General features: G+C 41.4%; 1 protein-coding gene across 2 annotated transcripts in view; it reads right to left on the minus strand.

Annotated features, from left to right (window-relative positions):
* Positions 1-15,306, minus strand: part of lhfpl2a (LHFPL tetraspan subfamily member 2a) — a 58,170-nt gene that overhangs the window by 2,960 nt on the left and 39,904 nt on the right. For both annotated transcript variants that reach the window (XM_074690089.1, XM_074690091.1), the window contains one exon: positions 9,124-9,915. In XM_074690089.1, coding sequence (XP_074546190.1) covers positions 9,124-9,544 — 421 coding nt within the window. In that variant the 5' untranslated portion in view covers positions 9,545-9,915. The remainder of the gene's footprint in view (positions 1-9,123; positions 9,916-15,306) is intronic.

Below are 15,306 nucleotides of genomic sequence, written 5' to 3' on the forward strand. Positions count from 1 at the left end.
AAAACAAGCTAGCTGCCCGTCCTAACTTCCCATTCTCAGCAAAGGCTAAAAATACAGAATAAAGCAATTTAAGGATGAAATTTAGAGTTATTACTGGTTTTAAATAGTTGTAATTATCTTCAGAATAATAAGCTTTGACATAATCTCTCATAAACACTGAAGTTTGAAAGCATCCTAGCTTTAAAAAATGAGCTAATTAAAGTCAGACATCATGAAAACACTCATGAAACTGCTATATTCAGACATTTTAGCCACAATAAATCAGACTTTGTCGACAAAAGCTGGAAAAATGTTGCAACACTGAAGATTCATTTGAGTCTCAGTTTGTAAAGTCAACAACTTTTCAAGGTGCTTCTCTTGTATCTATAATTTACAGCAGCGAGGTGTTAAATTTGGTTTTATTTAATGGATAATTCAAAGAGTCTGCTCTTTTAGGGTTGTTGTTCGTCATGTTGACTTCAGCTTTTGCTCTTTGCTCCATCTGAGGATCAATCACATGTCCACATGAAGGGTTAACGACCAATCAGAGCGCAGGAGGAAACATTAACAGTAATATAATTACAGCTAATAAACCCACCAGACACCAGATAAGAATGGCAGCCGCCCTACAAGCCGTCTCGCCGTCTATGCTTTGTAGGAAAACAAGTGTGTAGGTTAAACCGTCTCCCCCTCTTTCTTTCATTCTCTCCTAATCTCTCCCTCCCTCTTTCTGCTTCCTCTCCTTCTTTCTTTCTCCTGCTCGTTCTTTCACTCTCAAAGCGCCCAATATCGTATTAAACAAGGAAATGAAAACTAGGTCATAAATTCTTTCCACATGTTGCTGCATTGCCCTGACATCCAGACCGGCTCCAGTGATGGATTGAAGGTATGGTTTTAATTCTCAACTCCACCCGTCCTAAGACCCCCTCCTCCTCCCCTCACTCCATACACACTCACACACACACACACACACACAAAATCCCCCCGTACAAGCTGGACCTCCTAACCTAATATCCCGCACCGCTCCACCCATCCAGCCTCACGATCTCCTCAGTACTGGCTCTTTTCTCTGTTAACTTCCAAACTGTCAATTCTTCATCCCTCCATTTCTGATCACCACCTCCCAACCGCCTCCTCCTCCCCCCTCCTTTCTTTAACCTCTGCTCCCACAGCCTCCACCCTGTAATACAGCACAGCAGGTCTGCTCCCAGAAATCTGGCCTCTTTTCTCCTTTCCAGGAAAAATCTGCTGGGATCCACAGCGGGAGGAAATCTGAGAGGACAGGGAGAGGGCAAGAGGAAATACTGGCAATCTGTCAGCTCTTTGGCTGTTTATTTACAAGTGATTGTTTTGTAAAATTATAAGCAATCTTTAATTTTCAGGGCCACTCTCCTCAAAGGGATTAAAAAAGCTAAATTTTGCAGTATGAATCTGTTGTGGGAGCTTCCTGCCCTTCCAGGTGCCTATGTGGGACGTCAAAGCCTGAACAGAGCAAGAATCAGTGACAACATGAAAAGCCATGGCAGGGAGAGCAGCAGCAAAGATCCAAAACAGAAGTGAAAATACACGTTATTAATAAAATCAGATACACTATAAAAGGAGGAGCCCCACTTCTTTTCTCATAAGCACCTGGAAGGGCAGGGAGAGAAAGAGAAACGCCAATGCCTGATGAAGGAGGAGCACACCTCTTCTCTGTTTCACACATGATAAAAGTCAAGGCAGGGAGAGCAGCAGCACAGACTCAGAGCAGAGCGAGCATCAGTTAGAATACTCATGACATGGATAACATCCTTTACTTTCCACATAAGCACATGGAGCGGCAGGGAGTGAAAGTTCTTAAACCAGACATAAAGGCTGGTTCAAGAAAACCTTGTCTCAACTTAAGCTGTGCTCACTTGTTTCAACTATTATGTTTCAACAATAACAAAGCACCAAAAAGGAAAAGAAAGGAAATACCGAAAAGCCAGCAGCTGCTTTTTTTTCATTATTGTTTAGTCTTAAAAGTGAACAATGTGTTTTTGTTTCACAGTTATAAACAAAACATGTTCAATCACTTTTTATATTGAGGCAAGGACAAAGAAGCTGCTGGCATTAAGTGTGTCAAGGGCTGGGGAAAGTGGGACGTGATTACAGGGTTTCTGAAAGTTATCTTAAAGCGATAACCACTTAGATCGAAAGAAAAAGGCAAATCAATAATCAGCAAAGGCCTAAATTCACCGCTGCCAAGGTCATAGGAGACTCTTTGTTTAAAAAACATGTAAAGGTGGTGAGCAAAGCACCGTAGTCAACAACATTTTGACTATTTTTGAAGCAGAAGAGTCAACAATCAGACCTCAAACTTGAGAGTTTTCTGCTTTTCCTTTCAATATGACTGACTTACGGACTGAATGCTTTATTTCAAACATGAGAACACAATAGAGAGAGAGAAAAAAAAGAAAATCAACGGGGAAAAGAACAAATGAAAACACAAAAAAAAAACTGAGAAAGAAATACAAAAAAAAAAAAGCAACCAGGGAAAACAAAACAACAGTAAATGATGAGTCTTTAAGTTTTGGACAAAAGATGTTGATTAAAGATGTTGCTTTTGGCTATTAAAGATGAAACAAGGGTCTTCTTTTCCTTTTTCAACATTTAATTAACTTGAAAGTGTAATCTATTGATTGGACTGTTGGTTGGACTGCACCTACTAACTAAAAATGCATTTTCTGGCTCTGAAAATGGATTTTATTTTCATGTTTTTAACATTTTGTTGCCTCAAAGATGAGTATACTGACTGGACAGATAACTATTAAAAAGAAAAATATGAATCTGTTGAGCTGTTTATCATATAACACTTCATAAATGACTGCAGCAGTAATTTAATAACCTGATACACTCCTCACAGGAGCTTTAAGGTCATCATGTAACAGCCATACCTCTGTGTAACATAAATTCCCAGTGAAGACATTTCATGAAGGGAAATATTTCTTATCAGTACCAGGAAAAGTTCTTCTTTGATTCCTGTAAGTTGTTTGGTTTGACTCATGGTCAATGGTCAAACTACTGACGCGTTCTGTGACTCACGCTGAAAGGAAAGTTTATGGGAGGTTATATAAGCATTTGTCACCAAACACAGGAACTGTAGACAGTTTTACGGCCAGGTTTGTTTGGAGTTTCTCTCTAATGTAAGTAAGCTAAAGTTTGACACGAGTGAGGAAAGTTTCGGGTAGAAATCACTCACTGGTTGAAGGACTGGTGCACTGGGGCCTCGAATGTGCAGCACAAAGAGTACCTGTCTGTTTTCACCATCTGATTACGTAAAAGGAAGGGAACGATCCACCTTCAGCTCAAATCTCAAAACCACCTGAGCTCAAACTGACCGTCACTTCAATGGAATCTGCGAAAGTGTGTCACCGGGGACGAGAAAGCAAAGAGTAAGAGTGACATCAGCGAAGACTGGGTCAGCGAGCACTGGGGCCGCTCCAGAGAAATGACGTGACCATCTCTGGAAACGGCTTCACAATCTTCCCATCTGAGGTCAATCACTTCCCCAAACATCTGCCGTCTGGCTCCAGTTTCCTCATTACCGAAGGGCCGGCAGGACGAGTGGAAAGAGTGATCAGGAGTGAGTCGGTGTGGTAGTATCTGTTTGAGTAATATCAATAGAAGCAGCGACTGACACATGGAGGGTTGTATCTCTTCCTGAGGTTATCAGTGTTTAGCTCCACAGGCCTGAAGGAAACTCTGCCTCCCCCCTCAGCTCTTTGAAGCTCCTCTTCTCTCCTCTCACCCCCTTTCCTCTTCCTCTTCCTTATCCTCATCCTCTCCACAATAAGGGGATCTCCAGACTTTAACAATGACACATCTCCTTTAAAAGATGTCATCAGGCAAAGCTATAATTCTTGATACGACTTACGGTTTTTGACGATGATTTTTAAACAATTCAAGCTTCAGGTTTCTTACCAGTCTGAACTAGACTTCACAGTAAATTACTGGCTGTTATTTGCATTACATTCATGGGAATTTCAACCGAAATATACTGTTGATATTTTACAGTTATTGTCTGTACATAAGTAATTTGCACAGAAAAGTACTTAACTGTAAAATACAGCTGTAAATACAGCTTAGCCCCTGTTTTAGCCTTTAGCTCAGGCTGTATCACTCCTTTTTCTGTCTGACAGTTAGTCTCCAGTGTCCACCATCACGACAAAGTTAGTCACAGAAATTGTTTTCAGCAGAGAGAAAGAGACAGATCTCTCTTCTCACTACTAAACTTTGTCAGCCAGCGCAGTGTTGTCATGGGGCCTTAGATGTGCCATAAATCAATCCGGTCCTGTCCGACCCAATCAGGAAGCTAAGAAATAGCATTAAGTAATGACCTATATCGGCACTGATAATCTCATTTCAAAATATAGTTAACAATCGGGCATCTAGAAGGGACTTAGATGACTTGAAAAGTCCTCATAGTTCCTTTAAGAAGTTATTTTAAGCCGCGTTTCCACCAAGCAGTCCTGTTTGGTTCAGTACGCTTCAGTACAGTTTGGTACAGTTAAGCCTGATCCTGTTTGTGTTTCCACAGCAAACTGTGCCCTCTCGTGGTGGGAGGCGCATAAGCCGGATGCCTAAAGCTGCAGCTATTAAACAATAGTGTGACGCCGTAGCAGCGCGACACCGTTTACCCCGCTAATAAATCCAATGTAGAAGGAAAACGCGACACAGTAAACAAAGAGCATAGATGGAAGACATGCAGCATTTCGTCCTCTCTGTGATTGGCATGTAGCCCTTTGATACAAAGTGCAATCAAGCTTTGTTTCAGAGAGGTCTGTGCGCCGCCAGGAGAAATGCAGCCTCTGTCGAGGTAAGTGACGATTCTTTTGACCAATCAACGGTCTACAGTGTTGTAGCTCCACCTTCCGAGAGCGGATCGGTTCAGTCTGGCACCCATACTTAAGGGTCCCAAAAAGTGGGACGGCTTGTCTCAGTTATTAGGGGATCTGTCCCAGGATAAGTCAGTGGAAACGCCACTAAATGTGCGCCGTACCGAGACGAACCAAAACGGTCTGCTTGGTGGAAAACAGGGCCTAAGTCTCCAGTGTTCACTATCACCACAAAGTTAGTCACAGAAATTGTTTTCAGCAGAGAGAAAGAGACAGATCTCTCTTCTCACTACTAAACTTTGTCAGCCAGCGCGGTGTTGTCATGGGGACTTAGATGTGCCATAAATCAATCCGGTCCTGTCCGACCCAATCAGGAAGCTAAGACTGATGACCTCTATCAGCACTGATTGTCTCATTTCAATACGTGGATAACAATCAGGTATCTAGAAGGGAGACTTAGATGACTTGAAAAGTCCTCATAGTTCCTTTAAGAAGTTATATTAGTTCACAGCCGCGGGTTAATGGAGGCACAAGATTTTTATACCTTTCAGTGTTTATGCAGATTAATTTGGAGTATCTTTGTGGCCTCTTTTTGGAGTTTCAATGGGTTTTATGTTGGGCTGCTTAATGACAATAACATTTTGTAACTAAAATAACTTGTATTAATTACTTTTAAAAGGTTAAAAAACACATTTTCAAGAATGTGATTGAACACATGCAGTTTGGAGGGCTTCAGTGATTTGTAAATGTATCAGGGTATTGATATTTTCTTTATTCCTTTCTTTCAGCTCTTTGGGTGTGCTGACTCTGTTCATGGATAGAAAAAGAAACATTTTCAATAAAACTTTGTGAATCACCTGTGTGAGAGTGAAGTCACCCAACAAATGGGTATTCTACGATACAATGCTTGTTTGTCAAGCTACATGCAATCTGGTTTTGACACAGTCTGTTTTTTTTTGAAAGCCACTGGGTAGTTTTGGTCTGATTAGAGAGCTGCAGGAGCCTCACTGGTCAACAGAGCTGTCAATCAATCACCAAATGAAAACTAAACTTGTATTAAAAATACAAATGGACTTAAATCAGTATGATGGAAACTGACAATCAACAAGTTTCAGAAGCATTTGTTTGATGTTAATTGGAATTTTCTAGTTTGCCCAAGTTTCATCTGTTAAGATGGAGTAAGTGGGCCTTAAGTTGTCTATCTTACTTAGTCAAATTTTTTAACTGAGGATTAAAATCCCTCTTAAGGATTTGTGAAACACTTACTCTTAGGGCAGTTTTACGACTTGACCTTCTCTTGAATAAGTGTTTTTATTGTGAAATATTTAACTGTATAAGTGATTAATTATATCTCCCCAGACTGTTTGTGATATTTTGTGGTTTTGCTAAACCTCTGACCTTATTAAGTTTTGGATATGAGTAATGTGACATTGAGATGATGCAACTGAAAACTGTTTTGAAGTCGTGAAACTCATTAAATTGCCACAACACCCACAAGTTTCTTAATACACCAGCGAGACAAAATTAAAGAAGGGGTTATTTACGTCTTCTATGTTCATGCTCGAGAACATATCGATATCTGAGGTCAGCAAATCTGCAGCTCTGTGTTTACAGCTCACACACACACCTCAGCTCTGTTTTGGCATGCACCAAACAAACAACTGCGGGGGAGGATAATCAGCACAGAGCTCAGGGCTTCTGTCTGTGGAGACAGAGCCTGACCTCATGGCCTCCTCCCTCCATGATTCACCCACAGACACAGACACAGGATACACACACACACACACACACAGATACACATGTGTGTTAGGCTCCTCTGAAGCGTCAGAAAGCTGCAGCTGACCGATCAAACTGTGAATTTATCGCTCTAAGAGAACAAACTTCCAAGTGTTCAAACTTCTGCCCGCTTTCAGCACCAAGTCACAAAAGGCGCCACGAGAATCAAACACGACTCTCAGAGTAGGAGTTGTGGCGACTGTAATGAGTGTGTTTAACTGAAAGCAAAACTTTTCGTCTACCTTGATGAACGGTGGACGCCACAGGAATGAGAGCAACAATAAAACGAAGGTGGACTAATTTGGGTTTAAAGCTGTGCAGGATATAAACACGGGCTTCTGGATTAGGTGTGTGCAGAAAACTGAGAGAGTACGAAGCAGTAATGATGTTGTTTTCTGCCTCCTCTGGAGGTGGGTTCTGCTAGAAAACGACCAGCTTGTGTTGCTGCATGAGGTCACAAATCACTGAGATGTTTACAGACAGAAAAATCATTTAAGTAAAGGGCTGCCGGCTTATTGCTAGACACTACTCCTAAAAGACATTCAGTCTAATGTTGTGTCAAAAATGACGCCAGTGTTTGCATAAAGACGGGAAAAACAGAGCCAGCAGCATCCTTTATAAACCCTTTTTATGGCTGCTGATTCAGACATTAGTCACCGTCTTTATCTCCTTGACTTACAGCTCTTACCTCACGGGGCAGGCCCTCAAAGCAACAATATCACAGCCTGTATACTCATTAGTAGCTTCAATATGAATCTCTCAACTCTGAAAATACTGCGGATAACACTTTAAAATCATTGCAAAGTCAGGAAGACACAGCAGAGGGACAATGGAGATGTTTGATGAGAGACTTTCAAACCTGGGACAAAGAGGAGGAACTAATTTAAGCTTTGAGGCAATGTGAGGCCACCTATGGCCAGATTCAGTAGTGTTTGGCTTTTACCAAGGTGTACATTTGTTAACCTTTTAACACAACTTTCTGCTGTTCAAAGCAACTTTTCCCAGGATGGGAAGTAGGGATGGGTACCTTTCACATTTGAAACAACATGGTAGGACGATGCCCAGTACCTGGCAATCGGTATCGGTACTCAATGGTACCAATTTTGACACTTTTGTGGGTTTCTGTGGTAATATATTTAGTAATTTAATTTGAAATGAAATTCCAAAGTTTTTTAATTTAACATTCCTCAATATGCAATGCTGTGTTCAGGTCCAGCATGGAAAATCAGCTACTCTTTCACTCTCTCACAGTCACAAGGTTAAGATTAGGTACCTAAACATCTAAACATGGTACCTTTTCATTTTAAGTGAATTGGTACTTTTTACTTTAGACAGAATTCTGTCGGTATCTATAAAAGTATCTAATTCGGTACCCATCCCTAATCCAAAGCGGCAAGTAATGTATTTATTTGTAGTCTGAAAGGTGACACCGATCAAACTTTGTACACTCAGTTGGTAGTTCAGTGTCCAGATGGTGAGCGGACTATTTGTTTAGTGCTCCTCGCTGGTGCTCTGAGACATGTCAGTAATGTTAGTGAATCCTGATTATGTCCTACCAATTCCAACCTCACCTAATGTAACCTGACTCTTCATTTTATGGATAGACTAAAAAATTTAAAAACAATAATCCATCAAAAGAAGTCTAGAATTTTTGCTTAAAGACAGAAAGAGAACACCAATCTCATGACAAGACATCAACAACATCTGGGTAGGTGTACCCTCTTGGGATCATGAATGTCTGTACCAAATTTTGCAGTATTAAACCTTTGAGCTTTCACTAAAAAGATAATAGTAAATCTCATGAAGGCATAACAATATAAGTTCTAGAGCTATGGGTATCTGGAAGTTGTAATTTCTGGTGACCATGAAAATTTGTTTCAAAAGTTCAGGTAATTGGTTAAAGAATATCAACCCTTGTCATTTTTGTGAGTAAGTGTCTTACATATATTCACAGAGAAACAAAAAGTTAAGGTTAACTGAAATATTTGGTAGTAATCCTGCGGTGACCATGAATAATTTGCCGAATTTAGCTGCAATCCACTGAAATACTGTCAACACTCGTCACTTGGAACTAGTGAGTGTCTTCTGGATGGTTATTAAACCACAAAAAGTCAAGATTTATTAAATTCTGTTGGATTCATCCTCAGGAGACCATGAATATTTGTTGAATTCAGCTGCAATCCATTGAAATACTGTCAACACTTGGAATTAGTGTGTCTCTTACTTGATTACAAAATGATAAAAAGACTGAATTCTGTCAGATAAATCCCTATGGGGACTATGAGTATCTATACAAGATGTAGTGGTATTCCATGCAATATCTGTCAGAAATCAAAAATGTCAACGTCATGTTTGTTCAAAGTTCTGTGACCTCTGTACTCTAGAGGAAATATTTTCCTGGGACCGTGAATATCAGCACCAAACTTTCATGGTAATCTGATAAAACACTCTCCACACTCATCTTTAAAAGTATAACATGCATCAAATAATCTAATCATCTGTCGTGTCTCACCTGCGATCCCTTGCAGCAGTCCACACACGTTGAAGATGCTCTTTTTCATGATGCTCTGGAAGCACATAGTGAAGACTGAGATGAACGCCACGGCACACAGCAGCAGGATTCCCGCCGCCAGGAAGATAGACGTTGCCTGCCAGAACCCGCTGGCTATCTCCCCAAAGTGAATGGCGTACGGTCCGCAGAGTATTCCACGCTGCAGGTGAGGCAGTTTTATGCAGCGGCCGTAGATGCCTAAAGTGGGTCTGTAGGCCTCTCCGGCAGTGGTGGACCCATGAGGGCCAAAGACGGCGTCCGGTGTGCGTGGGAATCCGACCAGCCAGTCAGTGCTCATGAAGGCGATGAGCTCTCCGAACGCTGCCACGATGCTCAGCAGAGTCCACATCATGGAGCGGCAGGTGACGATCACATGGCACATGCTGACAGCGGCTGGAGGCTCACAGCGCTGAGAGGTGAAAAGGTGGAGGTCTTTAAAAGACCGAGGAGCTCAGGTTGTGATCCTGCTGCGGCGTCGAGGTGAGAGCAAATGAAGAGTTGGAGGGAAGGAGCGGGTGACAGCGCTGTAAACACACGGTTCAGGTCAATGATTCACAGCCTGCTGCTTCCCTCTTCTCCTTCTTTCACTTCTTATCTCCTGTCCTCTCTGCACAGCTGTTGATCCTCCTCCTCGGACTCTCCCTCCTTCCGTTGGCTCAGCGTTCAGACTCTTATTCAGTCTGGTTTTTGGTGTCTACATCGTATTGAAGTTGTGTTCCCTGAGCCAGCCCGCTGGCGTCACATCAGACACACCTAAGACATAAAACAGAGAGCAGAACAACAGGGTGAGCGCTTTAATTACACACACACACAACAAGCACCAAGATGGGCCATAACTCCTGTTTTATTTGGAGAAACAGCTCTGCTGTGTCTTATTTTGGAGAGTGTAGATAAAGAGGAGTGTGTGTGGGAGGTGTGTGCTGTGGAGGAAAGGATTTAATGACGTGTGTTCATTTGAAGTGGGCCTCTTCTGTTTTCAGAGTGTTTATGTTAAAGGATTTGTGATCAGCGCCCTCGTCATGTTCCTCACTCCCTGTGGGTCTCCATGACCGAGGCTGCAGAGATGAAAACTACACAAACATTATGCAAGTCTCCCTCAGAGAGTGTGTGTGTGTGAGTCAGTGTGTAAGTGTGTGTGTGTGGAGGTTGCAGGGTTAAAATAGACGTGGAAACTGCAGAGTGAGAAGCGGATGCAGACAGAGAGAAAAACAAGCCAGGGGCCTCTCACAGCTGACCCGGGGTCAGTCGACAGTTGATAACACAATGGTCGTCCGGTTGTCACATGACCGGTGATAACCTCGGTGACATCAACGCTGCTGCTCTGCTGAGTCAGTGACATGATGCTAAGGAGGCTGCAAACTGTGTCAGGTCAATATCAGGACACATCACCACCAAACTGACCCGAAGAATCAGAAGAGCATCTGTCTGAGCACAAACACTGGATGACTACAACCTCTGAATAAAAGCAAACTGTGATCCAGTTCAACATTTTCTAGAAACAAACAGAAACTTACTGTGCAGTGAATCCTCTTGGGAACACTGATATCTGTACAAAACCTCATGTTTACACGTTATAACAGATAAAAAATCAGAAAACTTGGTCTGATTTTCCCTCTGATGACTATTATCAAGTAAACCCACTACTATGACAACATTTCTGTCCAGATGTATGACACTCACAACAAGGTGCATCATCTCGGGACCTGTCCATAAAAAGACACAAGTGTCGACCTCTTGGCAGCATTAAGATAAAAGTCCAGAAATCTTGAAATAGTGACCTCTGGAGACTATAAATATTAACACCTTAATGTCAGGTTATCTGTTAAACAACTGTCAACACTCCTCACATTGTCACGTTGTTGTTCCATTCAAACACCTTCAACATATAGCTTTAAAGAAACGTCATCTTTATGGTGGAACAACAGTCAAAGATCTGAAACTACTTTATCTGCAAGAGGACTCTTCTTTGGACCAAGAATACCTTAGAATACAGCTGAAATCCACTAAGATTCTATTAATACTTGTCATTTAAAAACTAGTGAGAGTTTTCCCCATCAATACAATTTGTAATTTGTAGGATACATGTGTAGGATACATCCTCTGGGAACATGAGTATCTGCACCAAATGTTGCAGAATTCAATCAAGTATTGGTCAAAACTTGTAGCTCAAAAAAACTGAAATGTTGACCTGGTGTTGGCTCAACAGTTTAGGTTTGAGGATTGGACTCTGTATGGTTCATTCTCTGGAGACTAGAGATGGGTACCATCCACATTTGAAATGATGCCCAGTACCTGGTAGTACTCAATGGTACCAACTTTTGGTACTCTTGTGTGTTTATATAGTAATTTGTTTCTAAGTAAAATCTCTTTTTTTCAAAATTTTACATATTTATTCCTTATTGTTTAAACTTGTGATGCTGTGTTCATGTCCAGCATGGAAAATTGCCGACTCTTCCATTGTCTCACAGTTACAAGGATGCATTTAGGTACCTGAACAAGGTACCTTTTGATTTTACATGAATCGATACCCGGTACTACACATGTAATTCAGTTGGTACCTATATAAGTTTCCAATTCGGTACCCATCCCTACCGGGGAGACAATAAATATTTGCACCAAACTTTCATGGTTATCTTAAATTTATGTATTTACATTTGACACTTGTCACTAAAAGCCAAAACTATTCATTCTCATAGTGGTGTATTACAGTAATGGTAAGGTTTACTTAAAATCTTTAGGATTAATCCTCTGGGGACCATGAAAATATGTCTGATAATAAAGTTAACCCTTGTAACTTAAAGTAGTGAGTGTCTTACACATGGTTAAAAAACAACAAAAGGTAAGAATCTGTTGGATTTATCCTTTGGGGACCATGAATATCTAAATGTCGCTGTTCAATTAAATAACTGTTAACAATCATATTTTAAAGATGATTGATTAAAAGTTAATGGCAACTGGACTCTAGAGGACATATTTTCTAGGGATCATGAATTGCACCAAACTTACTACAAGTGAAGGGGTTTTTATCATCCCGTTGGCATATTTTTTAAATATTTGGGATAACTAGAAATTTAAAAAGTTAATCCCCCGGGGACCATGAATATTTGTCAGATACTGCTGCAATACACCAAACACTTTGCTATCTGTGAATCAGAACATTTTCTCTTATGTTAAACTTTAGTTTTTAACCAAGTCAAACTTTTTTTATCACTAAAACTAGATGAAATTTTGCTCCTCCTAACCGAGAAGCAAATCGATTTATTTCATGAATGCAGAAAGTGTTTCCAAACTCAATCTCCGACCTGGTGAGAAGTTTCTGAAGTGATTGGTTTGAAGTTTTTCTTAACTTCAAGTCTCTGATTTCTGGAAACAGACAACTCAGTCGGAGAATAAAAACACTCTTCAGTATCGCGGCGTCTGTGTCTGAAGCCCTCAGGACATCAGGAAGATCTGACGAGATTAGAGCGCCAAACACTAAATCTATTTACGCTGATCTATGGGGGACATTAACAAATTTGCGCAGAGCACAGAAGTTGGCATGCCAGAGAAGATTAAACGATGCTTACACTGTGCAGGCCTTTGTGCTCATGTTATAAATACAGCTCGGAGCCAAAGCTGACAGTTGTTTCTTTTCTTTTGAGTCTTTCAGTTTTTTTCTGCCCTGCTTTTCCTGCTGCCTCCTGGGAGTCTGTTAGTCATTCTCTGACCAGGGTCTGGCAGGGGGGAGCAGAGGAGGCCGGGGGCTGCTGTTGACACGTGTGCCGCCCAAACCTCGAGGTTTCCATCCCGCGGTGTGCCCTTACAGCGAGGGTCAACACAGCCACGGGCGTCCCTTGTGGTCCAGGCCCATGAGGGAGCCTCAGTGTGTGTTTGTGTGTGAGTACGAGCATTACACAAACTTTGATCTTTGTCATACTGCAGAGATATCAACAACAGTCTCTCTTTTCCCTCCCTTCTTTTTCCAGTGGAGAAAATGACCCAGATCTGCGGTCTCTTGCAGGGTGGTGTGTGTATGCGCTAACGTCGAGTATGTTTGGACTGTGTAAAACAGATGAGATCATAAGAACAGGCACAGACAGCCGCCCCTGTGGATTTGGACTTAAATTAATTTTATGAATCACAAGCGTTCTCTTTGCGTCACCGTGAACAGATGCAGGAACAGATGCAGACTCGCAATCTCTGACTGAACTTCTTGGAAATGGCTCATCTTGAGAGTTCGTTGACGTTTGGAGGGGGTGCAGAGTCCCAGGGGGTTCCTTGACGAGGCTGATGTTTGACGTTTGGATTGAAGACAAACGGGCAGGCCTGAGTTTTAGGGTCAAACATTTGCCGGCCAGTTGCGAAGACTAATTCCTCTCTGACAGGAATATTGTTAGAAAACACTTTGGAGCAGAAAACAATCCGAACCAGCTGGAGAGTTACGGAGCTTTGAAGACCAGGACACTTAACCTTTGACCCTGTGTTTGCATCCCTTGCCCACTAGTCGGTCTAAGTTTTTCTTCCTTCAAAGTGAGTTAGAGTAGCTACAACAAGTCCAGGCAAGTCTGCCTCTATTAATGAACCTGGTATTTGTCACATCTGATACTCAGACATCTGCTCACTGTTCCCAGACGCACAGATTTGAGAGGTTTCCGAAGATAGACTGAAGCATGGCAGTCCATCCAGGCCAGAGGAGGATTTATGATGTCTTTTACACTCCCTGAGCAACCAGCAGGGAGACGAAGGATTATTTGAGGCTCGGTTTACATGGACAGAGGAGTTTACAGCCTCATACTACACCCTCCATCTCACTGACCCCCAACACTAATCCTCCTGCTCACACACACTGACAAGACTCCCTGCTAACTCACACACTCACTCCCCTAAAGTGTCAGGGTGAAGTGTGAACAGTCAGACTTAAGTTTCCTGAAGTCTTTACTCCTGCAAAGCCAGAGGATCACCAAAGTTACAAAAGCTCAACCTCATGCTCAAAAATATTCTCCTGTAAGCAGTTTTACTAAAGAACGGTTAGGGGATGAACACAAGTTCCAAATGTACTCCAATCCATCCTTTGCATGTAGAGATAAAGAAAGTAGTTCTATTAATTTCTTTTTGGTGCAACCTCTTGGAACAATGAATATCTTTTCCATCAAATATCAAATTCTAAAGTATTCAGCCACTTAACTCCCAATGCTTGTCACTGAAAAAACAAAAATGTTAACCTCATAAGAGACTACAATTAAGGTACCAGAACTGGGAAAATCCTAAAGTTGTATCCTCCAGAAACCAAGAATATTTGCACAGAAAGTTCAGGTAATCTGTCAAAAATTCTTGACACTACTCAACTATTGTCTTCCTCTTGGTGTCAGAATAATATCAAGTTAGGACAGATTAAAACCTGTAGGATTCATCCTCTGGGGATTGTGAGTATATGTATCAAATGTAGGGATGGGTAAAAATATTGATGAATCAATGCATCAAATTTATTTGCCTAATTCAATATCAAATCAGCAAATCCTCTGAATCAATTCACCTCCTGGAAAGTGGGGGGTTGCTGTGCCTGTTATTTGTATGGATGAGAGCCACACTAGACCCATCAACAACGAACTGGCAACCAAAGCAGCATAAAGCCAGCTCCTTCACCTTTAAAGTCTGACGTTTGGGTTGTTTTATTGCTCCAAAACGTGAGGTGACATGGTACATATGTTCACATGGGCATGAAAATCGAAAAACAAAGCATTTAAGCATATTGAAGTGCAACCTGGGGAATCGAATCAGAACCTTAGGAATCAAAACGAATCGCCCAGCCCTACCCAAATGTCACAGTTAAGATGACTCTTCTGGGAGTCATGAATATTTGTCAAATACATCTGCAATCCACTCAAGTACTGCGAAAAATTTTCACTAAAAATTAGTCTGCGTCGCCCAAATGACTACAAAACCTCAAGTCAAGATTTATTTGAATCTGAAGGACTTATCCCCTAGGGACAAAAGATATCCGTATGAAATGTCACATTAGTCCCTTAATTAATGTCAACACTTTAAAACAGAAATCTTTAGGATGTATCATCTAGGGATGGGAATTGAAAAGATTTTATCAATACCAATCCTGTTAATGATCCTGCTAATCTATCCAATTCTTTAACGACTCCCTTATCGATTCCA

Source organism: Halichoeres trimaculatus, unplaced genomic scaffold (assembly GCF_033239565.1).
Source record: "Halichoeres trimaculatus isolate MK-OKI-2021-1 unplaced genomic scaffold, fHalTri1.1 fHalTri1_scaffold_16, whole genome shotgun sequence".
NCBI lineage: Eukaryota > Metazoa > Chordata > Actinopteri > Labriformes > Labridae > Halichoeres > Halichoeres trimaculatus.